The sequence below is a fragment of the Callorhinus ursinus genome, unplaced genomic scaffold, assembly GCF_003265705.2.
Source record: "Callorhinus ursinus isolate GAN/ISIS: 27379988/994484 unplaced genomic scaffold, GSC_fseal_2.0 scaffold8, whole genome shotgun sequence".
NCBI classification, from domain to species: Eukaryota; Metazoa; Chordata; class Mammalia; order Carnivora; family Otariidae; genus Callorhinus; species Callorhinus ursinus.
The window spans coordinates 10,250,283-10,276,364 of NW_027397070.1; the positions used below are offsets into that span (position 1 = coordinate 10,250,283).

Genomic DNA, 26,082 nt, shown 5'->3' on the forward strand with positions numbered 1-26,082 from the left:
TTTTATGGATTTAGCCTAATAGGTGTATTGTGCTGTACCTTGTCACATAGAATTCTTTTCTTTCTTTCCTTAAGACTGTCCTGATTCCTTTGACCTGGCCGGTGAATACCCAACATTCATTAAATGCGCAGATGAGTTCAGGTAGCTGGGATCAGCAAATAATCTAGAGGAGGAAAATCACCTTTATTCATTCCCCAGAATTACTTTGAAATGATTCCCATGGAATCTAATAAGAGATAAAAAGCACAGTGGGTGTTGTAAATAGATTTCAAAATATAATAATGTAAAAATAAATGGCAATTAATGCCTTATCTGCTTATGAAAAGAGTGATTGTGGAATTTTAAGAAAAGGTATTTTGTAGTATAATGGCTAAGTTGCATTTATATCCAGCACCCTTTCCCCCTTATTGCTAAAAGTTACTTTCCTATAATTGCAGACTAGTTTAGCATCTTAACAATAATGGACATGTTTTTAAAAGATTATTGCCAAAAGTGCATTCTTTATTCCAGGGAGACTCTGTAATAGATACCAGAATTTTAGTAATGATACAAGCAATCTGTAAGCTATTACAGTTTTCTTTAGAGTAACTTAATCTTCATATTGTTTTGTATGTCTGGAATTTTAATAGTGTTTTTAATTTAGAAAAGGAAGTATATAACAAATTACTAATTACATGTGAATATGAACTAAGCACATGACCACTGAGCTTGATTCTTAAAAACAAACATATTTAAAAGTACTTAACCTAATGGAGGGAAAGTCACATAAAAAATTAAAGAATACCACACAGGGATAACAATAGCTTTCATGGAATAACACAGTGAGGGTCTGCAATTTTAGAATGGTTATTATATTTTAGTCCATGGCTAAAAAACATAGCTAATAGAAATAGAAATATTCCTTTCCAAATATAATTAAAAATTCTCAACACATGAAAGTACAAACAATTAAAACATCAAATGAGTGTTTGTAAAAGAATGATTAGCTTTTCCCTTGATGACACCATTCATCCAAGAATTGGCAGTATTAACTAATAGTCCTGGTGGCCCTTAATGATTCAGCGTCATTGGTGAGGATGCTAGACTGAAAGAAGAAGTTAGATTTTTTTCTGGGTCAAAGGTCAGGTTATTTAGGCTATGGAGGTTAAGGTGACTGGTCTTTGGACCTCAATTGTCTGCTGCCCAGATGAACAGAGGGGAGATGATTTTTCTTAAAAAATAGAAGTATTCACTGGAAATATTTTGATTTTAAATGGTTATAAGAAATTGTTTGGTGTTAGAATCTAGACTTATATTGTCATGTACAGTTTTGAAACTATTTTGGCACACATCCCAGACCTTCTTCAAGAAGCTGATAGAGTTGTGCTTGGTAAACCAATTCAGGAGTCTTTAATGCTATTTTTAAAATCCAGCTTTTACATTAAATAAACCAGCTTGTTATTTTGAAAGAAGTTATAATCTACTTAAAACTGTCATTCTCTGTTTCTAACTTGCAATTAGATGGTATTTCCAAAATGTCAGACCTAGATTCTGCTTCTACCATCACCATAATAAAATGTGACAGCCAAGATATTATATCAATACCTTTTCCATAATTAGCAATAAGGATCCTGCCAAGGGTTAACTAGAAAAGTTTCATAAACGTTTTTCTACAAATGGTTCTGAAGGCAGTATTATGCTTTTGAAATCTGCTAATGTAGCAAAGACTCATGACAACCAGGAGACAAATCTATGAGCAAAACTGTTTGGAGAGAATAGTTTTGTAGTGTATGATGTATGTTATGTAAATGAGCTTATTAGGACTCTCATCTATTTTATTATTGGTGACCAATTTAATAGAGGCATTTAAAAAACAATATTTCTGCCTGACTCCCAGAAATGAAGAAGATACATTGATATAATTGAGAGCAAATGATTGCATGTCGTGCCATTTAATCATGTCATTTTTCAATTGCTATTTTTTGCACTTCGCTGCATGCTTATAGAATATTTAGCTTCAATATAGATTAAGTCCCAGGGTTTGCAACTGAGCTGAGTTCCTATATCGGTTAATGTTGTCTTTTAAGTTTGGAATCAGTTGAAATATGCAGATGTCATCATTCATACCTCACTTGAGGTATTTTAATTTTTTTGCTGTTTTAAAGAATTACCTCTTTACAATTCCTGGATGGAAAGTCTTATTTGCAATACTTATATACTAGATATAGTTAAGGTAAGCACATAATTGGCTCAAGAATGGAGCCATCAGGACCAAAAGATCTGCTGACCCTCTGCTGGAAACTTGGATGATCATTTGCCTAATGAATGTTTCCTACTTTTGTTCAATCTCTTTTTGATTATTTATATAACTTACATTTTTCTCAGAAGAGCGATTATCCTCCACTGTCTGGTGGACTGTGAGGTCCTTGTGGGTAGAAAGTTCGTCTCTTTTGTTCACAGATGCATCTCAAACACTCAGAACAGTGCCCATTATAATAGGTGTTCAATAAATACTTGTTCAGTGAATGAATTAGTATTTTTTCCATCTCTGCTATCACAACCACCCTGGGTTTAAGAATTACATAGATTACTAATTTTTAACAATGGCCTAGAAATGGGTATAAGATAGACCCCTGAAAGGTATACTGAAGAACTTGTTGGCTGTGTTTTCAAACAGTAACTTTATGGCTATGGCCACATCTGGTTGGAAATCAGGGACCAGAATAGTCTGAAAAGGAGAAATTTTACAAGCCTCTTCAGCTCTCTTATGAAAGGAAATGTAGATAATGCTCTTATGAATTGGCTTGGGATTCAGGTTTGCGTGGGTTAGCATCCTGCCTTTGCTGTTTATTGGCTGCATTAGCTCTGGTCAGTTACTTAGCCTCTCTGTCTCTATTTCCTTGTTTGTAAAATAGGCACATGGCAATAATATATATCTCATAGTACTGTTGTGAAGATTAAATGAGCCAATACATATAAAATACCTAACAAAATACATAGCAGACAGAAATACACAAATAATGTTTGTCATTAATGTATGAGATTAGTGAAAAATAACTAAGAAAATACTCAGAATAGTACACTAACAATTTAATAAGCTTCAATGGTTGTTGGTTATTATTTTGCAGTCAGGTAAATCCTTGACTAAATATTCGAGGAGAACATAATGTTCTAAAAATTTTGTGTTGGTTCATATACATATAGCCAACTTAGAATGATCTTTGGTGAAGTACATGAAGTACATTGATAGGTCATGTTTCTCATTTTTCTACTGACACCAACAACACAATAGATTACAATTTCATAAGATGTACATGATGGTAAATGAAACTCTCCACTGCAGTAATTAGACTTAACTAACATTCTTTAATTTCCACATTTTCTTCAACTCCTTTTCCACATCCATGCTCTTCTATGTATACTTTTCTGTTTATATTTTATGACATTTCTAGAAGTAGGACAGCTATATTAAAAACAGCACTGTATTATTTTTATCATATAGCAGAATGTCTTATCTGTTGACTGAGATTTATAGGTTTGTAGTTATGACTCCATCTTAGGGAATTTTATAGCCATTACTTTTTTTTTAAGACTTATTTCTTTATTTGAGAGAGAGAGAGCACAGGGGGAAGGGCAGAGGAAGAGGGAGAGAATCCCAAGCAGACTCCCCGCTGAGCCAGAGCCCAACACAAGGCTCAATCTCACAGCTCATTACCCTGAGATCAAGAGTCACATGCTGCACTGAACCAGGCAGGCACCCCTTTTATTCCTTTTTATTGCCAAATAATATTCCATTGTATGGATATACTACATTTTTTTTATCCATTCATCCATTGATAGATACTTGGGTTGTTTCTACTTTTTGGCTATTATGAATAACGTGGTTATGGATATTTGTATGGTTGTATGTTTTCAATTCTTCTGGGCATTTACCTAGAAGAGAAATTGCTGGACCATATGGTAGTTCTATGTTTAACTTTTTGAGGAAATGTCATACTATTTTCCAAAGTGAATGGCACTACTTTGCAATCCCACCAACAGTGCATGAGGATTCCAATTTCCTTATATTCTTGCCAATATTGTGATTTCTGTCTTTTTTATTTTAGCCTAGTGCTAAAATCATACTGCAGGTGAAGTGGTATGTAGTTGTGGTTTAGATTTACATTTCCCTGATGTCTAATGATGATGAATATTTTTCTATATGTTTATTGGCCAGTTGTATGTTTTCCTTGAAGAAATTTCTATTTAATACTTTGCCCATTTTAAAAATGGAGTTACTTATCTTTATATTATTGAACTTTAAGTGTTCTTTATATATTCTGGATACAAGTCCTTTATCAGATATATGACTTTCAGATATAGTTTCCCATTTTGTGGGTTGTCTTTTCATTTTTTCTTATGGTGTCATTTGAAGACCAAAAGTTTTTAATTTTGATTAAGTTGTCCAAAAGTCACTTGTACTCTTGGTGTCATATCTAAGAAATGACTGCCTAAGAAGTCAGAAGTCACTTCTACGTTAGATGTCCTATCTAAAAAACCATTGCCTATCCACAAGTAATGAAGATTTACTCCTATGTTTACTTCATTTAAAACTTACAACAACCTGATGGGTTAGGTCTTATCAAAAACCTTTGTCTTTTTTTTTTTTTTTTTTTTTTTTTTTACTTTGAAGAGGCAGAGTCTTCTCTTGACAGTCAAATCACAGGCACTTAAAAACAGGTACCACATTGACAAACCATGAGAAATGATGGACTCTGAAAAACAAACTGAGGGTTCTAGAGGGGAGGGGGGGAGGGGGATGGGTTATCCTGGTGATGGGTATTGAGGAAGGCACGTTCTGCATGGAGCACTGGGTGTTATGAACAAACAATGAATCATGGAACACTGCACTAAAAACTAATGATGTAATATATGGTGATTAACATAACAATAAAAAAATAAAAAAAAAACAGGTACCACATCTTATTATATTCCTCTTATTTACCAATTCCAATCCTATAATGAAAAGTATGGAGTTTGGTACCTAATTGATACTTAATAAATATTTATTACTATGAGAAATACTATCCATATGATCTCTGTCAACCTTGCCCCAAAATAATAATCCCGAATCAACTAGGTAAAAGCGTCTTTTGAAGACTCACAGAGGTACCAGTCTTGCCTCTCATTTTTCCCATCTGCTGTATGTTCTTATTAGACCATGGCTGCAGCATTAACATTCCCTGCATCTGATGCCTTGTACCTTCCAAATAATCATCATGGTTTTGTTTCACTATATACACTTTCTGAGAGAAGCTTCTATTTAATTTAGCACAATGCCATATGTATTAGTCATTCATTACTAAGTGACTAATTTGATAAAATTAATAAAAGGATTAATTAATAAATTAATAAAATTAATAAAAATTAATAAAAATAATAAAAAATACCAAATAGGAATTCAAAGAACCTAATATATCATCATTCTTTTTTTTATGATTTATTTATTTATTTATTTTAGAGAGAGAATGCAGTGAGGAGGGGCAGAGGGAGAGGGAAAGAGAGTCTTAAGCAGACGCTGTGCTCAGCACGGAGCCTGAGCATGGGGCTTGATCTCAAGACCCTGAGATCACGACCTGAGCTGAAACCAAGAGTCCAACGTTTAACCAACTGTGCCACCCAGGCACCCCCATTATTATCATTCTTAATAATTATATTTAAAATTCCTGAAGATCATCAAGCAAGTACTAATAATATAAAGATACCTCTAGTCAAAAAAATCTATTCATTGATTGATTCATTCATTCATTTTCTTTCAGTAATTCAGGAACAAAAAAATAACTGATCACCAAATGGGCGTGGTCTCTGGGCTCTTGGCTAACAGTGTGACTTCAGAATTAGAACTTGTCGCTTCCATTTTATACTTCTAAAAAAAAAAACTCAACTGGATTAATTCTCTTATCTGTAAAACAAAGTTCCTCCATTTCCTGTAGGCCAGTGTTTTCAAACAAACACCTGCGGTGTCTGTTAAACTGTAGCTCACTGGGGCCTATCCCCAAGTTGCAGATTCAGAAGATGTGGAGAAGCACTAGGGAATTGGCATTTCCCAGTTCATGGGTGATGCTGATGCTGCTTGGCCCGGGAACACTCCCTGAGAACCTTTGCTCCACACATCTAGTCACAGGTAGCAGATGAAGAGAAGACCACTGCCCACCTCATGAAATTAAAATGGTACAATACAGAAAGTGCAAAAAAGAAGAAAAACACTTGAAAAAGTGTGGGAAACCCTTGCCACAGGAGATGGAGCTATTTACTTGTGAATATTTAAACCAGAAGAACTTGCCTGTCTTTTTCACTTTTTTCCCTTCTGTTATTTTCTTACTCTAACTAGATCGAAGGCAGGTATGTATCCATATATGCAGGTTGAAATTTCTTTACTGTGCTTGCCACAGAGAGGGCATACTCAATAGATATTGTTAAACAATTGATCAATCTAGAAAATAAAGTTATGTTTAGGGGTACCTGGGTGGCTCTGTCGTTAAGCATCTGCCTTCGGCTCAGGTCATGATCCCAGGGTCCTGGGATCGAGCCCCGCATCGGGCTCCCTGCTCTGCAGGAAGCCTGCTTCTCCCTCTCCCGCTGCTTGTTTCCCCTCTCTCGCTGTGTCTCTCTCTGTCAAATAAATAAACAAAATCTTTAAAAAAAAATAGAAAATAAAGTTAGGTTTGACTTTAAAGATGGAATTGCTTTGTAAATGGTTTTTAGTTGACAGATCACCTGAGGTCCTATCACTTTGTTCAGATTGACCTACCTAATGATGTTACATTAACCTGCTGAATATAATTATGTAAGATATATAGAGATAAATTGCTTTGGAGTTTTCTCAGCTAGAGTTTTTCTCTCTCTGTTTTTAACATATGCTTAGTTTTGGTAGTTTTAAAATTGTATTTTCTTCCTCATCTCTCTTTTCTCTATTTGGTTCTTACATTTTACTTATTGTGCAGTTGGGTTTTGGTCTAATTATAGTTCTTTGTAAGCTTATTTATATCCTTTTGTGATAGTAGATGACACTGTTGTTTAATGTCAAGAATATGGGTATGCAAGAAAATTATAATCATGTTGTACAATATGTATGTGTGTGTGTATATATATATGTTTATGTTTAACATATAATGAAAAATAAAATACCAATATTGGAAGTCTTACCTTTAATAGTGTTAAACTGAAGCCAGTGTCAAAAGTGATGTTACATCACATTTGGCTTAATAATAGAGTGCTTTAAATAGTCAAAAAGGTTGACAGAGAAAGGAAAGGAAAAAGAAAAACCCCCATTAAAAAAAAAAAGGAAAGAAAACCCCCCAGATAAACCAAAAACACTCCTTTGCATCACCATTGATGAATTGAAAACCAGATTGACAGTTTATAAGTGTGATATAAAAACCTCCCGCCTGTTGGCAACGCTATTGCAGCATGTCCAAAAAGATGTTTAGAGGGTTGGAGATCCGATTATTGTAAAGGGAAAAAAATTGACTTAGAAATTTAAATTTTTACTTTTCTAGAACATTTCTCATAGCAAGCCTGCCTTTTTAATAACATGAAGAAATTGAGTAGAAATGTAAAATAAAGCAAATAAAAAGTTCATCAGAAACTTAAATGCAGCACACCTAAACCATATTCCAACAACTGAATTCTGAAGTGATACAAGACAAAGACCTCTGTACGAACAGAGGTAGTCTTGTGAGAAGAAATTGCCTAACAATTACCAAATAATAGGACAACTACATACAAAAGCATTTGGAATCTCTTTCTTAGACATATTGATCATTAGTGGAGGTTTTCTCTTTCTTTTTAGATTTCCTTTGACTCTTCTTATCTCTGTACTTTTCTGTGAATGCAATATGACTATGCTTGGGAACCCACATGATCTCATGAGATATCAAGGAAAATGCTTCCAAACTGACAATAATGAAAAGCATTCCAAACTTTTCTGTTCCTTACTTCCCATCCAGCTGCTTCATTGTCTCTTCTCCCTGACACACTAGGTGCCCCCACAGCCCCAGGACACTTGCTTCCCGACCCTTCTGTCTTGAGAACTGCAACCATTCAGCTTAGACCATCTGCCTCAACGTTGTTTCCCTGAAGATTTCACCAACTCCTCCAATAGCAACTTGCACGAACTTCTGTTAAACTGTCTCTCTCTATGTCACTCTCATTACCACACTTACTTGTGTAGTGCACCTTCCACAGACCCTCAGCTCCTGGAGAGAAGGAGCAGTAACTTGCTCCTTTTTGAAGCCTCAGTGCCTGAAACAGTGCCTAGCAGATGGAAGGTGTAATGTACATTTGAGGAGGTCTGAGAGACAGGGATGAGTTTATCTTATTTCAGTGCCTGTCTTAGATTGTTTAGTTTGGGTTTCTGTTGTAAAGTACTTTCCTCTGAAAATGTAAGCTAGAAATAGTTACAATACTTATTTGTTCCTGTATAGTTATATTCAACATTTCTCTGTGCATAGTTTATCATAGAAATAATGTAAGCTACTGATTCTAAGAAACATTGCCAGCAAATGCATTGGTGTTATTTAGTATGTGTTTGTGATTATAAATAAATATGTATATTTTAATGGTTGTCATGGAAACCCATTTATGTAGAAGAATGTTATTTTATCAGTTATATCTCCTAGATATAAAAAAGTGTCAAAAAATATGTTGACCATTTAAAATTCTCAATTTTCACCTCCTTTTTAAAGTAGTGTTATTTCCCCGTGTGCATATAGGATAAATTATCAATCCAGGATATAGACTAAGTTCTTTGGATATTTAAAGTAAAAAAGAAAATCGTAAGATTGTGAAGATCTAAAAATTAGATAGTGAATGTTAACAGCCCATCAAATCTGATATTGAATGTCAAAAACAGCTTTCATGGTTTTTAAACTACCTGGACTTACTCACATTAAGATATGAGTTGGGGATCATCTGGTTACTTAAATACTGGATACATTCTAGATACTCATAAAAAAATTATGGCCAATGACCTTTATGAAAATTTCCCCTAGTGATCTCACATGTCCTGTTTCAGAACTTTGAAAGTGTCTGTGAGGTGAATGAAGCCCATTTGGGCTACTTTGTAAATGTTACCAGTGAGGCCGTTCTAACCCCACACATACTGTTAGTGCTGTCCCTGGCAAATTTTCACTTGGCTAAGAAACACTGGGACTTTTTGCTGGCTTGAGGAATGCAGTTATTAGTCTAGTCAACTGCAAAGAGAGTTTTGCAAGATCCCATTTTTTGGCATGGAAATAACACTTTTGATTTTCCTAACCCTGTATTTTAAACAAATTTATAGCAACACAAAAATGAAAAATGGAATCCTCAATATTCCTATTCACAGGACTCGCTTCAACCAATTTCAGTTGGCTACATTATTATCTTGAAGTGTTAATATGGGACCGAAATTTGGCAGGAATTAATTTGGCTTGATAGTTTGACTTGCTCAAGTTCTAGAGCAAGAGAGGAAATTGAAGGGGGTGTGTGTGAGAGAGAGGGAGAGAGAGAGACACAGAGAGAAAGAGAGAGAATGCATTTAGGAGTGAGGAGGTAGCTGTATTGGAGGAGGGGGTGGAAACAATGCTTTTTGCTTTAGTCGGCCCTCGTTTTATCTTCGAATATCCAGAGGTTTCCTCCTCATTCAGCACTGAACAAATGAATAGCATCAGTAAAGAAATTTGTCAGACCTAGTGGTTATTTCAGGAGTTATGTAGGAAAATAATAATGAATGCTAGGAAAATAAATAAGGGTAAGTTCAGGAAACATAACTAAAAATGCTGCACTGGTATAAATTCAATAATAAAATTCCTAGTCATATTTTGCCATAAATAGAGGTTTGGGAATTTGTCATTCACCTTATTTAAAATTCAGAAATATTAAAGGTACAGTGTTCTCTCATTACAGAAATAATAGAATTTCAGCTATTACTGAGTTAGGGTCATTTAAATGGCTATAGCATGTATTATATCAATAAGCAGAACATCTGTATGAAATGTCCACCTGCTGATCTACTACCGCTCTGTGCACATTTCAATGAACCGCACTTAATCATTTTAAGACTTCTTCTAATGAAGCCTTATCTAGATTAACATTTTAAGCACAGATACTTTTAGGCATTAAAACTCTCGCACTAAATGAAATTGCATTGTCTTGTTTACCCTTGTTGATTAATACGCAATCTGTTAACTGTTAGAGCAGTCCAATTGTAGCAGTTGAAGGAGATTAGTAATTCAGTGATGTTTGTGGATATAATCATCATTTCTCCTGAAGGCTTCGAATTAAAATATCACTTACATACTATCCGCAGGCAAAGAAAAGATATAATATTTTTAGACATGTGTACCCACTATTTTGCTTGAATCGTTCAGCTTAGGGTCACTGCAGCAATACAAATTCTTCTGGGAGCAAAATGCTATTTTGATGCCTGCATATCCTTCTTAAATTGTGTGAATGTCTATTAAAGGAAACAGCAACCAACAAATAGTGCAGTAATAATCCGGTATCCTAATTTCTGTTTTCAGAACATTATTGCTTTGTTAATCAAGCTTTGGAAGAGAAATGTTGCTTATCCCTCTTTCCCCCAATAATAGATGTTATGTATCAAAATTCTTGGCAATCTTATTTAACTTTTTCCCAGCCAGTAGAAAACTGAACTTTTGGCTCCAAAAAATCTAGGAGTAAATTTGGGAAAATTCCATGTCCTTTCGGAGCACTTTTCTATCTTTTGTGTTTCCTGTGACCTGGAGTCAAAGCATGTCAATCTGTTTGGCATTCCCATGACCTACATGATTTATTTCATTAAGTTATAAATTGTTAATCACCTAGGTGTCAAGGTGGGACCCAGCATTTTAGATGGACAAATCAGTGAAAAAAAGGAAGAGGAATGGGATGCAGCTAAATTCTTTGGCATGAGTTGGGTATCAATAGGAGGTCTCCAATCTAAAGACAACTCCAGAGCCCTTCTTGCCTTATTGTTCATTGCCAAGTATATCACTACAATTTGAAATTATGGTGGAAGAAGGCGTTTCATGTTTTAGGGAATTCCATTCTATAAACACCCATGGATCAATCCCTCTCTTTGTTGCAGTCCCTCTGTGGTGAAATCAAGCAACGACGTCGTGGAGTGGCCTCCGTCCTGCGGTTATGCCAGCATCTTCTAGATGACCGGGAGACTTGCAATCTGAACGCAGACCACCAGCCCATGCAACTGATCATTGTAAATCTTGAAAGAAGGTGGGAAGCCATTGTCATGCAAGCTGTCCAGTGGCAAACACGGCTACGAAAGAAGATGGGAAAGGAGTCTGTGAGTGATTTTTTTTTCTTTTAAGCATAATGGTCTCTTATTTTTCTCAGAAAAAAATATTTCAGGGCTTGGAAGATGTATTCATCTTACAAGTGGTTTTGCAAACTAAAGGGATAGGTATCTTCAACCACTCAACGAAATTTCCTTTGTTATAGCACAATGATTTATTTGCCTACTAATAAGAAGTGTTTCAGTGTATCTCATTGTCTTTCAAAAAAAATCACATGAAGATTTCTCTTAGTCTTACCAAACTAAGCCATTAATTCCTTCAATCATTCCTTCACCAATGATATTCTGTAATCATACAATACCCCATGAAGATTTTGTTTCAAGGTGGCTTTCCACTCTCAAAGCATATGTAGCAATGTGTATGCTCTACAGATAAGGTAACGACATAAAGTATACTGCTTACCTTTTCATTACATGATGAGTCAACACTATTTATTCAACAGACTCCACTGTTCCTTCTTGGAGCTCCTTCTAATAGAGGTGTGTTGCTGAGAGGTAGCAAGTTTCCTCTTTGAATTTTAATGCAGTGTTCAAGGTAGGGGTAGGGATCCCTTTTAAGAATTTTCCAAGTTAATTGTAAGTTCAAGCTGTTGCTACATGAAAGAAATAAATGTGACTAGACTTGTTTAATAATAATATAGAACAAGGTCTTGTCCAGAAAACCTCTATATCCTTAAGGGAAAAGTTTTATTGAGAAAATGATTGCATTCCTCAAATGACCTTGAAGTCAATGTCCATTAATTGTAGGCCTAAGTCTCATGTTTGACTTACATAAATGAAGTACATACATACATACATACATGGAATGGAAAGTTTTTCTTATGTGTTTATGTTATCAGTTCTATGTCTTTGAAAAGTCCGAGATTCAAAATTGAAAAATCAAATGTAACAATCTTGCTACAGAAGAAAAGAGGACAAAAAAACCCAGCCTTCTCCTATGAATTCTGATTTTAAGAAAGCATTAATATTTGCTATCTGATTCATTTGGCTTTGGGGACTGGCAACAGAAGGGACAATGGATCAGTAAAGCCTTCCTACTCTTTCTGCAGCTGTAGCTATGTTCAGTCTAGGGGGTGATTTTATCCTTAACAGTTCAGTTTAATTGTTTTGAGCTGAAGTTGTTAAATTTCTTAAAACTTCCAAGTTATTACCAGTAATCAGAGTCTGTATAATTGGATGTCTTTTCTTGAAATGACCTGTTTGTTTTGAAGCTATTTAGCTGGAGTGTTTTCTTTTTCCTCTTTCTTTCTTTTTCTTTCTTTCTTTCTTTCTTTCTTTCTTTCTTTCTTTCTTTCTTTCTTTCTTTCTTTCTTTCTCTCTCTCTCTCTCTCTCTCTTTCTTTCTTTTTGAGTGTTGGGAAGGGCAAAAGAGGTTATTTTTTATTCTGTGGTTTGAAGCCTTTAAGCACCGTAGTAACCATAATAAAACTTGTACAAAAACCATCTGCACCTGGAGAAGCTTTGATATTTGGGAAGCATTCAAACTCCTTTGGAGGAGACAAAAATGGCTTTCTTTGGGGATTTATTTGAAATCATATGATCAGGGATACAGGACTAGATCTCTGTGGACTAGATGTAGACATATTCTGTGGTAAAGGTAAGCTCTCACTTTAAAACCCTGGCTACTTCTTAGAGGCTCAAGATAATACATAGAAGTAGATATAAATTGCAGATAGAGAAAAGTCTCCCCTTTTCTTTAAGTTAGCTGCTGAATGTGTAGGTTGTTTAGAATGACGGAGGTAGCAAATACGGTCTTCTGTGCTAAACAAGGTTAAAAATAACTGTCAAGAAAAGAATAGAAGAGAATGGGACTAACACCAACAATACAGTAAGCACAGAGTACCTCATTAAGTTGGAGATATTTCTTGCTTCTGATCTCTGTTGGTTAGATAAAGAGTCCAAGTTGCTTTGATGGGCAGGCAAGTATTTGGCCACTGTGGGAGGTTGCCAATACAGAGAATCAGAAGTGTCTAAGTAGTCTGTTTGCTTTCTATCATATGTCTCTCCACCCTCATGCCACCCCCTTCGTGTGCACAGGGACTATCACTGCTAGGTTTCCAAGGCCTGGGACATACTTGCACATGGTAGATGTTTGATGGATATTTGGTAAATGAATGAGTACATGCTTTATGTCATAAATTTTGTTTTATTCTGGCATTTAGTTTACAGTTATATCTATATTCATTATTGGTGTTCATGTTCCCACAAAATGGCTTTGAGTACTGTTACATTTCCATAAGAATATTCACCTTCATGAGACCATGAAGAAACCTTCTGACCATTCTTTTTGTCTGATAGTGACAATGCTTCCAAGTTCTAAAACATGATGTGAAGTACCCTGTGGTATATACTCTTTTCTTTAAAAGTTATTTCTTATGGAAATTCTGTATGAGGTATTGGATAAAGTGGGTTCTAAAAATGTGGACTAGGTTCTGATACTGAGAATTAGAAGCTCTGATTCAATCACCACATTATAGAATTTTCTTCATTAGTCACTTTGGAAATAGCTTATATAAGCGATGTCACTTAATCATACATGCAGTGCTCCTTATTGTTCAATTTATATTTGTTTGTGTGATGATTTGATTACTATTAGTCTTCTCCAGTGATCTGCCAAAAGCAGCCACATAGCCAATTTCTGCTCACCTTTGCATTCCTAAAGTCCCACGTGGTACCTAGGATTTAATAGGTACTTCATAGTATTTGTTAAATAAGTGAACTTCCTCTATGTGATGCTCTATAGTAGTCAATATTAGATATTCAGAAGTGAATAAGATCCCTTCCCCCTTCTGAAAAAGCATAGCTAGAAAGATAATACAAATGTACAAATAACTAGAGACGAGGTAATATTCACAAGTAATTACTGCCTTCCCTCTTATAGTTAACACTGACAAAAATATGGAAAACCTTCCCATAATATTCAGAAAAATTCAGGTAAGTGTATAAATGTCAAACAGACTTCTCTATTACCCCTAACTAGGTAAATAATGAATATATTTATTTCTTTTTTAAAAGTTGCAAGAAAGCAAAAGATCTTGTATTAAATTCCCAAAATTTAAATTCCCATCTTTCTCCCTTATCAAGATTTTGAAATTTCATAATTATTTGACATTACACTTGTTCTTCATATATTTAAATTCTTTGCCCAGACTTACTTTTGTGTGTTTATGTGTGTGTGTTACCTGTAAAATTGATCTCTGTCCATACTTTTGAAGCTTTAATTCTAATTTTCATTTGATTTGTATTTTGTTTTTTTTTTTTCCTAGTCTCCTCCCTTCTTTCTTTGTGAGCCAAAGAAACTTGAACTTTGTTCCTTTTACACCTTTCATTGACTCCGGCCCATTTCCTGACTGACAATACTACCCATTTGTATTATGTTAAGTCATCCCATCTGCCAAAATAGCATTCCAAATTTATTATGTATGTATTGTAGAGAACCAAAATTTTTATTACTTTAACAGTTTAAATATCACTTCCTACAATAGATGAAAATTAAAATGTGTAAGACAGTCCATACTAACAACAAGAATCCCTACCCATAATCTATAAATCCACTCAGAACAGTGTTTCCTGATTTTTGGTGAAAAGACCATAACTCCCTGATGAAGGCTGTAGGCCTTCTTCCGCTTAAAATAATACATCGGCAGACTTCCACTTTCAGCCAAGATAAAGTAAGGGACCAGATTCACCCTCATATGTGAAACAACTAAAAAACTGGACAATATGACAATTTTTAACCTTGACTATGAGGCAATAAAGAGATGTGAAATGAATGAAGTGATTCAGTGGTTACCCACATTTCTGTCTAGTGTTTCCAGGGCACAGTGTACAGAAAGGAAGTCTATGCAGAACCTGGCAATCTCGCTGAGCGGAAGAGACGGGTCTGGGAGTCTGAGGAGGCCAAGGCAGCTAAAGTTGCTATAGGGCAGAGTACTAGAGAGGAGGGAGCTACAGAGAGCTGTAGACATCTGCAGAGGGATCCTCTCAGGTCTTAAGCAGAAGGAACCATCCAAAAAAATTACAGGGAACAATTCCTGGAGCTCACACATAGCTGGCAATAGTTCCTTTTCCCATCAGCCTCAGGAGAAACCCTCATATTCACAGGGCATGTGCCAGAGTATTAAGAATGATTTGCCTTAGTAATGGAGTAAAATTAAGACTAAATGAATGCCATTCTAGTCTTGCCCCAAAACTGTAAAAGCAAGAACTGAAAGAATCAAACTCTTTCAGGGCACCTGGGTAGCTCAGTTGGTTCAGCATCCGACTCTTGATTTTGGCTCAGGTCATGATCTCAGGGTTGTAAGATCGAGCCATGCCTCAGGCTCCATACTGGGGAATCTGCTTGAGATTCTCTATGTCCCTCTCCCTCTGCCCTCTTCCTCTTCCCCCCCGTACTCCCTCTCGCTCTCAAATAAATAAGTAAACCTTAAAAAAAAAAGGAATGAAACTCTTTCAAAATCATTAACCTGCATCCTGATACAAAACTCAAAAATACTTATAGGCATACAAGTACCCAGGATCCAACAAAGTAAAATTTTTAGTATCTAACATCTAGTCAAAAGTGATTAGCATGCAAAAAAGAAGTAAAATATATTTGATAAGAAGGAAGAAAAAATTAAACAATAGAAGCAGATCCAGTAATGACACAGACTATAGAATTAATAGACAAGAACATTAAAAGTTATTTTACTTGCATTCCATATGTTTAAGAAGCTAGAAAAAAATATTGCACTTATTAGAGACATTGAAGATATCTATCTGCCTAAAATCAAACTTTTACACATGAAAACTATAATAACTGAGATGAAAAATACATGGAATGGTATTAATACCCAATTATACATTGAAAAAGAAAAAATTCATAAACCTGAAAACAACAGTAGAAACTGTCTAAAATGAAACAGAAAAACAAGACAAAATAGAAAACATGGCATCAGTGAGCTGTGAGACAAGTTTAAGCAGCCTAATATATATATGTAATTGGAACCCCTAAAAGAAAGGACATAAGGACAAACAATTTTTGAAGAAATAATGGCCCAAAATTTCTAAATTTGATGAAAACTATAAACTATAGATCCATAGTGTCAACAAACCTTAGGCACAATAAACATGAAAAAAAACTACAACAAGGGACATCAGAATCAAATTGATTAAAACCAGTTCTGAGAATGTCTTCAAAGCATCCAGGGAAAACAGAAACATTATTAAGAGTTATAGCAGACTTCTTTTTCAGAAACAGTGCATATCAGGAGACAGTGGAGCAACATATTTATAAAGAATTGAAAGAAAATAACAACGAAGAATTCTATATACAGAGAAAATACTCAAAGAGGAAGATAAAAATGGTTTTCAGACAGCAAAAGATGAAAAAAATTATCACCAGTAGAACTGCATTACAAGAAATGTTAAGAGAAATACTTCAGGCAAAAGAAAAATGATATCAGCAGGAAACTTGAATCTGTGCAAAGAAATGTTAAGCACTGGAAATGGTTACTATGTGGGTTAATATGAAATATTTTTTGTATTATTTAAATCTCTTTAATTGATAATTAGGTTGTTTAAAGACAGTAACCATGTATTGTGGGGTTTATAACACATGGAGAGGTAAAACATAAGACAACAATATCACAAAGGCCAGGAAATGGAACTATACAGTTGAATGGTTCTTATACTACATGTGGTAATATAATATCACTTAAAAATAGACTTTGAAAAGATAAAATATATACTGTGACTCTCTAAAAACAGAAGAAACTGTAACTAATACTCCAACAAGGGAAGCAAGATGAAATCATTAAAAACCCATATACACAATGCAGGAAAAGAGGAAAAATGGGAATAAAGAACAGGTGTTACAAAGAGAAACAAGCAAGATAGAAGAGTAAATCAACCACATCAGTAATTCTATTAAATATAAATGGACTAAAAACCCCAATTAAAATGCAGTAATTGTCAGATTGGATTAAAAGAAAAAAGCAAGATTGAACTATATGTTGCCTATAATAAACCCACCTTAAGTATAAAGACAAAATAGGTTAAAAGTATGGAAAAATATACTTTAAGCTAACACAATTTTTAATACTTAACAAATTAGATTTCAGAGCAAAGATATTACAAGATATAAAGAATGACATTTTTTAATGATAAAGATGCTAATTAATCAAGAGGATACACCACTACTAAATATTTATGTTCTAATAACGGACTTTACACAAGTCAAAAATTGATACAAATGGAAGAAGACAGGAATACTGAGTTTTGGACAGAGATTCCAACAGCTTTCCTCAATAATTGATAGTGCATGCAGACAGAAAAATCAGTAAGAATATAAAAACCATAAACACCCCATAAACCAACTTGTTCTGACATTTAAAACAACCATCCTACAACAAAAGAATATAGATTCTTTTCAAATGTACACAGAACATCTACCAAAAATGACTCTTTTGTGAGCCACAAAATAAGTCTTAAATTTAAAAGGGTTCATATCATACAAAGTATTCTCTCTAATTATAATGGAATTAGTTTAGAAATAAATAAAAGACATATATTGATAAAATCCTCAAATATATGGAAACTAAATAGCACACTTATATACAATTCGTGGAACAAAGAAGAAATGGAAAAGGGAAATTATAAAGTGCTTGTACTGAATAGAAATAGAAAACAATATTAAAATTTGTGCCACAAAAATTTGCCATTAAAATAATGATCTTAGCTTTCATCTTATACAACTAGAAAAAGAAGAGCAAATTAAATACAAATTATGTAGAAGAAAGGAAATAAAGATTGGAGCAGAAGTCACTGAAATTGAAAACAGAAAAATAATAGAGGAAAAAATCAATAAAACAAAAAGCTGTTTTTTGAGAACTCTATCAAGACTGATCAGGAAGAAAGGAAAAAAGAAACAAATTATCAACATCAGGAATACCAAATAGACATAACTACATATCCTACTAATATTAAAAGAATATGAAGGGAATATTATGAATAATTTTATGCCATTAAATTCAACTGTTTAGATAAAAAGGAGAAAAACTTGAAAGTTCCAAGCTACCAACATTTATTCGAGAAGAAATACACAACCTGAATAGCTCCATATCTGCTAAGTAAATTGAACATCAGTCAAAAACCTCCCTACCAGAAAAATCTAGGCCTCAATGGCTTTATGGGTGAATTCTTCCTAATAGGGAAGAAATAGTACTAATTTTATGCAAAATCTTCCAGGAAAATTTAATAAGAATACTTCCCAATTCATTTTCTGAGACAGTATTACCCAGACAAAGACATTATAAGAAAACTACAGACCAATATCCCTCATGAATAGAGATAGAGATTCTTAACAAAATTTTATCAAAGGAAATCAGCAATTTATAAAATAGATAATACATCATAACAGTGTGAGGTTTAGAAATGCCAAATTTGTTTAACATTTGAAAAAACTCAGTGTAACTCACCATATTTATGGATTAAGAAAGGAAAACTCTTAAGATTATAACAGTGGTTGCAGGAAAAGCACTTATCAGATCTAACATTTTTCCTTATAAAAACTCAGAACCTAAGAATAAAGTAGAAACTTTCTCAGTTTAATAAAGGGCATATGCAAATAATCTAGAGCTAACATATTTAATGGTAAAAGACTGAATGCTTTTCTTCTATTATCAGGTACAAGGCAAGGGTGTCCATTTTCACCATTTCTATTCAACATTGCACTGGAAGTTTTAGCCAGTGCAATAAAGCAAGAAAAAAAAAAGAATTAAAGACATGCGACTTGGAAGTTAAGGAGCCAAATTAACTTTACTCACAGACTCCATGATCATCTATGTAGAAAATGCTGTAGAATCTCCAAAAAAATATCCTAGGCCTAGTAAAGGACTTTAACAGACTATAGTATACAAGACCAATATACAATTGTATTTTTATGTACTGTCAATGAACAACCAGAAATTGAAATTAAAAAACAGTATCATATATAATAGCAGCAAAAACATGAAATACTTAGGGATATATCTAACAAAATACATGAAGACCTATACTCTGAAAACTACAAAATATTCCTGACAGAAATTAAATGACTAGATGAGTAATGAACTATCCTGTGTTCATGGATCAGAAGGCACAATATTGTTCAGATATAAATTCACCCCAGATTTATCTATAGGGTCAATGTAATTCAAATGCAATTTTTAGTCATGTTTTGGTAGAAGTTTATAAGCTGAAGTCTAAAATTTATATAGAAATGCAAAGGCACTAGAATAGCCAAAACAATTTTTAAAAAGATGAATAAAGTTGAAGGACCTACACAGCCTGACTTCAAGACTTATAATAAAACTATGGTAGTCAGGAGAGTACGGCATTAGTGTCAAGGCCAAGAAATACATCAATGGAATAGGATAGATATTTCAGAAATAGAGATGCACATAAATGGTCAACTGATTTTTGACAAAGGTGCAAATGCAATTACAAGGGTAATATCTCAACAAATGATTCTGGGACAATTGAATATATGCACAAATAGGAAATTGAATTCTGCATTGCACCATACTCAAAAAATGAATTCAAAATGGATCATACACCCAACTGTAAAATGTAAAAAAAAAAAAAGGGGAAAAAATTATAGGGTAAAATCTTTGTTACCACTGGAGGAATTATGAAGGGTAAGAGGAAGCTTTTGTGGATGATGAATATAGTCATTATCTTAATTGTAGTGATAGTTTTATGGGTGTATTCAAATGTCAAAATGTATAAAATGGTACATTTTAAGCATGCAGTTATTTTATGTCAATTATATCTCAATAAAACTTTAAAAAATACATGGGCATATACAGAATTTTATATGTAATTACAAATGGGTTGACAGATTACCCTGAAGCCTGACAGTGAGTATCCTTACTTTGAAGTAAGTAAAAAAAAAGGGGGGGGCATTACTTTTCTGAAGGACCAAATAACAACAACAAGAATAATAATAATAGCTAACATAATAACACTTAATAGGTATCAGGGCCTCTTCTGTTACATGTTAAATCATTTAAAACTTTTTTAAAGATTCATTTATTTAGAGAGAGAGAGAGTATGCACATGAGTACAGGCAGGGAGAGACAGAGGGAAAAAGTCCTAACTGGACTCCACACTGAGCATGAGCCTGACCTGAGGCTTGATCTTAAGATCCTGAGATCAGTCATTTAAGGTTTTATTTACTTATTTATTTTAAAGATTTTTACTTATTTATTTGACAGAGAAAGAGAGAGAGCACAAGTAGGCAGAGCAGCAGGCAGAGGGAGAAGGAGAAGCAGGCTCTCCACTGAGCAGAGAGCCCAATGTGGGGCTTGATCCCAGGACCCTGGGATCATTACCCAAGCTGAAGGCAGATGCTTAACAGACTGAACCACCCAGGCACCCCCATTTAAGACTTTTAATAACCATAAGATATATGTACTATTATCTTCTCAATTTTGCAGAAGAAAAAATTGAGGCAAAGGAAGTTTCAGCGACTTTTCCAAAGTTACCCAGCTAGTTTGTAACTGATCTGACATTCAAACCTATGCATTTTGGCTCCAGAGTCAGTGTCCTGAATCAGCATTCTAAATTCTCTCCTTAAGATGAAGCCTTTTTTAATGATATGAATGTTGCATATGCATCCACTATTGCTTTAATTAAGTAAATTAGCAGGAGTTTTATAAATACAAATCAAGCCTATTGGATTTTGAAATTAAGTCATCCCACTTTTCCAATACATTGTAGGAAATTATGGATCAAATTTCTTCATTATCACAGGTGATATACGAAAAAGTTGGGTTTTTTTTTTAGATTTTATTTACTTACGAGAGAGAGAGAGAGAGGGAGCTTATGAGTCCTGGGGAGGAGTAAAGGGAAGAACAGACTCTCTGCTGAACAGGGAGCCTCGGCACAGGACTCGATCCCAGGACCCCAGGATCATGACCTGAGCCGAAGGCAGATGTTTAACCATTTGAGCCACTCAGGTACCCCTGAAGAAGTTTTAATTGCCAAGTATTAACCATATCTAACTGGTCTAGGAAAAACAGTAATATTTTATGGAGAACCTCAAAAAAGAGAACTAAGTAAGCATTTTCCCTTTCAAAATACTAGGAGAAAAATAAAGAAGAGAGAATTTGGGCTTCCATGTGAGTTAGTTGACCACTGATATTTCTTTGATACTTATTTAAACATTTGCTATAAGTACTTGAGGGTACATGCTTCAAAGAAACTCCTGACTTACATGAAATTTGTACTAAGAAGGCCAGTTTTCCAGTGGTGTATGCTAATTGATCTGGCATTCAAACCTAGGTATTTTGGCTCCAGAGTCAATGTCGTATTTCTTTTTTCAAATGTCATCTCAATAAACCTTTACCAGACAGGTTCAGTCTAGTATAGACCAATTCTTTCAGGGAAACCCAATGTTGCTAAAACAAGGTGTCATACATTGTGAGGAAATGTGTTTCTCAGTTTATTTTATTTTCTCATGTTAATTTTTTTGATGGTCTGTCAAATATCCCTCTAAAAAGCTAAGTGGTATAAGTGTCAGTCACTTAAAGGATGGGGCTGTTATGTTATGTGCTAGCAATATGGAACCTTGTCTTAGTCACTGAGTTACCATTTCTCATCCATTGTCTCATTTAATCTTTGTAACAACTGTAGATGAAGAAACTAATTTTTTGAAAGATGAAGTAAATTACCCAAGGTCATAGAACTAGTAAGCGGAGGAAAAAGATCTGGATCCATGCATATGTGACTCCAGGACTTTAAGCTCTTTCACAGCTCTTAAAAGGTTTATTGATATAATTTCTTGCCTCACCTTCCCCCCCCAATAGTCTTATTTTTCCTTTATATTGGATACTTCCTGGAATTCTTTTTTGAATTGAATACAAGAAGAATCATATAAACAATGACAACACGGTAATTTCCACTAATATACTATTTTTTATTAGTTGGTCAGTCCTAAGAATTTTTTTTAAATTTTTTAATGTTATGTTAATCACCATATATTACATCATTTGTTTTGGTGTAGTGTTCCATGATTCATTGTTTGTTCATAACACCCAGTGCTCCATGCAGAACATGCCCTCTTTAATACCCATCACCAGGCTAACCCATCCCCCTAACCTCCTCCCCTCTAGAACCCTCAGTTTGTTTTTCAGAGTCCATCATCTCTCCTGGTTCATCTCCCCCTCTAACTTACTCCCCTTCATTCTTCCTCTCCTGCTATCTTCTTCTTTTTCTTTTTTCTTAAAATATGTTGCGTTATTTGTTTCAGAAGTACAGATCTGTGATTCAACAGTCTTACACAATTCACAGCGCTCACCGTAGCACATACCCTCCCCAATGTCTATCACCCAGCCACCCCATCCCTCCCACCCCCGACCACTCCAGCAACCCTCAGTTTGTTCCTGAGATTAAGAATTCCTCATATCAGTGAGGTCATATGATACATGTCTTTCTCTGATTGACTTATTTCACTCAGCATAATACCCTCCAGTTCCATCCACGTCGTTGCAAATGGCAAGATCTCATTCCTTTTGATGGCTGCATAATATTCCATTGTGTATATATACCACATCTTCTTTATCCATTCATCTGTCGATGGACATCTTGGCTCTTTCCACAGTTTGGCTATTGTGGACATTGCTGCTATAAACATCGGGGTGCACGTACCCCTTTGGATCCCTACATTTGCATCTTTGTGGTAAATACCCAGTAGTGCAATTGCTGGATCGAATGGCAGCTCTAATTTCAACTGTTTGAGGAACCTCCATACTGTTTTCCAGAGGGGTTGCACCAGCTTGCATTCCCACCAACAGTGTAGGAGGGTTCCCCTTTCTCCACATCCCCGCCAACATCTGTCGTTCCCTGACTTGTTAATTTTAGCCATTCTGACGGGTGTGAGGTGGTATCTCATTGAGGTTTTGATTTGGATTTCCCTGATGCCGAGCGATGTTGAGCACTTTTTCATGTGCCTGTTGGCCATTTGGATGTCTTCTTTGGAAAAATGTCTGTTCATGTCTTCTGCCCATTTCATGATTGGATTATTTGTTCTTTGGGTGTTGAGTTTGATAAGTTCTTTATAGATTTTGGATACTAGCCCTTTATCTGATATGTCATTTGCAAATATTTTCTCCCATTCTGTCAGTTGTCTTTTGGTTTTGTGGACTGTTTCGTTTGCTGTGCAAAAGCTTTTTATCTTGATGAAATCCCAATAGTTCATTTTTGCCCTGGCTTCCCGTGCCTTTGGTGATGTTTCTAGGAAGAAGTTGCTGCGGCTGAGGTCGAAGAGGTTGCTACCTGTGTTCTCCTTTAGGATTTTGATGGACTCCTGTCTCACATTGAGGTTTTTCAACCATTTGGAGTCTATTTTTGTGTGTGGTGTAAGGAAATGGTCCAGTTTCATTCTCCTGCATGTGGCTGTCCAATTTTCCCAACACCATTTGTTGAAGAGACTGTCTTTTTTCCATTGAACATTCTTTCCTGCTTTGTCAAAGATAAGTTGACCATAGAGTTGAGGGTCCATTTCTGGGCTCTCGATTCTGTTCCATTGATCTATGTGTCTGTTTTTGTGCCAGTACCATACTGTCTTGATGATGACAGCTTTGTAATAGAGCTTCAAGTCCGAAATTGTGATGCCGCCAGCTTTGCTTTTCTTTTTCAATATTCCTCTGGCTATTCGGAGTCTCTTCTGGTTCCATACAAATTTTAGGATTATTTGTTCCATTTCTTTGAAAAAAGTGGATGGTATTTTGATGGGGATTGCATTGAATGTGTAGATTGCTCTAGGTAGCATTGACATCTTTACAATGTTTATTCTTCCAATCCATGAGCATGGAACGTTTTTCCATTTCTTTGTGTCTTCTTCAATTTCTTTCATGAGTATTTTATAGTTTTCTGAGTACAGATCCTTTGCCTCTTTGGTTAAATTTATTCCTAGGTATCTTATGGTTTTGGGTGCAATTGTGAATGGGATCGACTCCTTGATTTGTCTCTCTTCTGTCTTGTTGTTGGTGTATAGGAATGCCACTGATTTCTGTGCATTGATTTTATAGCCTGCTACTTTACTGAATTCCTGTATGAGTTCTAGCAGTTTTGGGGTGGAGTCCTTTGGGTTTTCCACATAAAGTATCATATCATCTGCAAAGAGTGAGAGTTTGACTTCCTCTTTGCCGATTTGGATGCCTTTGATTTCTTTTTGTTGTCTGATTGCTGTGGCTAGGACTTCTAATACTATGTTGAATAGCAGTGGTGAGAGTGGACATCCCTGCCGCGTTCCTGACCTTAGGGGAAAAGCTCTCAGCTTTTCCCCATTGAGAATGATATTCGCTGTAGGTTTTTCATAGATGGCTTTTATGATATTGAGGTATGTACCCTCTATCCCTATACTCTGAAGAGTTTTGATCAAGAAAGGATGCTGTACTTTGTCAAATGCTTTTTCTGCATCTATTGAGAGGATCATATGATTCTTGTTCTTTCTTTTGTTAATGTATTGTATCACGTTGATTGATTTGCGGATGTTGAACCAGCCTTGCAGCCCAGGGATAAATCCCACTTGGTCATGGTGAATAATCCTTTTAATGTACTGTTGGATCCTATTGGCCAGGATTTTGGTGAGAATTTTTCAATCCATGTTCATCAAGGATATTGGTCTGTAATTCTCCTTTTTGATGGGATCTTTGTCTGGTTTTGGGATCAAGGTAATGGTGGCCTCATAAAATGAGTTTGGAAGTTTTCCTTCCACTTCTATTTTTTGGAACAGTTTCAGGAGAATAGGTATTAATTCTTCTTTAAATGTCTGATAGAATTCCCCTGGGAAGCCATCTGGCCCTGGGCTTTTGTTTCTTGGGAGATTTTTGATGACTGCTTCAATTTCCTTAGTGGTTATAGGTCTGTTCAGGTTTTCTATTTCTTCCTGGTTCAGTTTTGGTAGTTGATACATCTCTAGGAATGCACCCATTTCTTCCAGGTTATCTAATTTGCTGGCATAGAGTTGTTCATAATATGTTCTTATAATTGTTTGTATTTCTTTGGTGTTGGTTGTGATCTCTCCTCTTTCATTCATGATTTTGTTGATTTGGGTCCTTTCTCTTTTCTTTTTGATAAGTCTGGCCAGGGGTTTATCAATCTTGTTAATTCTTTCAAAGAACCAGCTCCTAGTTTTGTTGATCTGTTCTACTGTTCTTTTGGTTTCTATTTCTTTGATTTCTGCTCTGATCTTTATTATTTCTCTTCTTCTGCTGGGTTTAGGCTTTATTTGCTGTTTTTTCTCTAGCTCCTTTAGGTGCAGGGTTAGGTTGTATATTTGAGACCTTTCTTGTTTCTTGAGAAAGGCTTGTATTGCTATATACATTCCTCTCAGGACTGCCTTTGCTGTATCCCAAAGATTTTGGACAGTTGTGTTTTCATTTTCATTGGTTTCCATGAATTTTTTTAATTCTTCTTTAATTTCCTGGTTGACCCATTCATTCTTTAGTAGGATGCTCTTTAGCCTCCATGTATTTGAATTCCTTCCGACTTTCCTCTTGTGATTGAGTTCTAGTTTCAAAGCATTGTGGTCTGAAAATATGCAGGGAATGATCCCAGTCTTTTGGTACCGGTTGAGACCTGATTTGTGACCTAAGATGTGATCAATTCTAGAGAATGTTCCATGGGCACTAGAGAAGAGTGTGTATTCCGTCGCTTTGGGATGGAATGTTCTGAATATGTCTGTGAAGTCCATTTGGTCCAGTGTGTCATTTAAAGTCTTTATTTCCTTGTTGATCTTTTGCT

General features: G+C 35.1%; 1 protein-coding gene across 4 annotated transcripts in view; it reads left to right on the forward strand.

Annotated features, from left to right (window-relative positions):
- The window catches only part of AKAP6 (A-kinase anchoring protein 6), a 584,567-nt gene that overhangs the window by 508,342 nt on the left and 50,143 nt on the right, over positions 1-26,082 (forward strand). For all 4 annotated transcript variants that reach the window (XM_073895064.1, XM_073895063.1, XM_073895065.1 and 1 more), the window contains one exon: positions 11,090-11,305. In XM_073895064.1, coding sequence (XP_073751165.1) covers positions 11,090-11,305 — 216 coding nt within the window. The remainder of the gene's footprint in view (positions 1-11,089; positions 11,306-26,082) is intronic.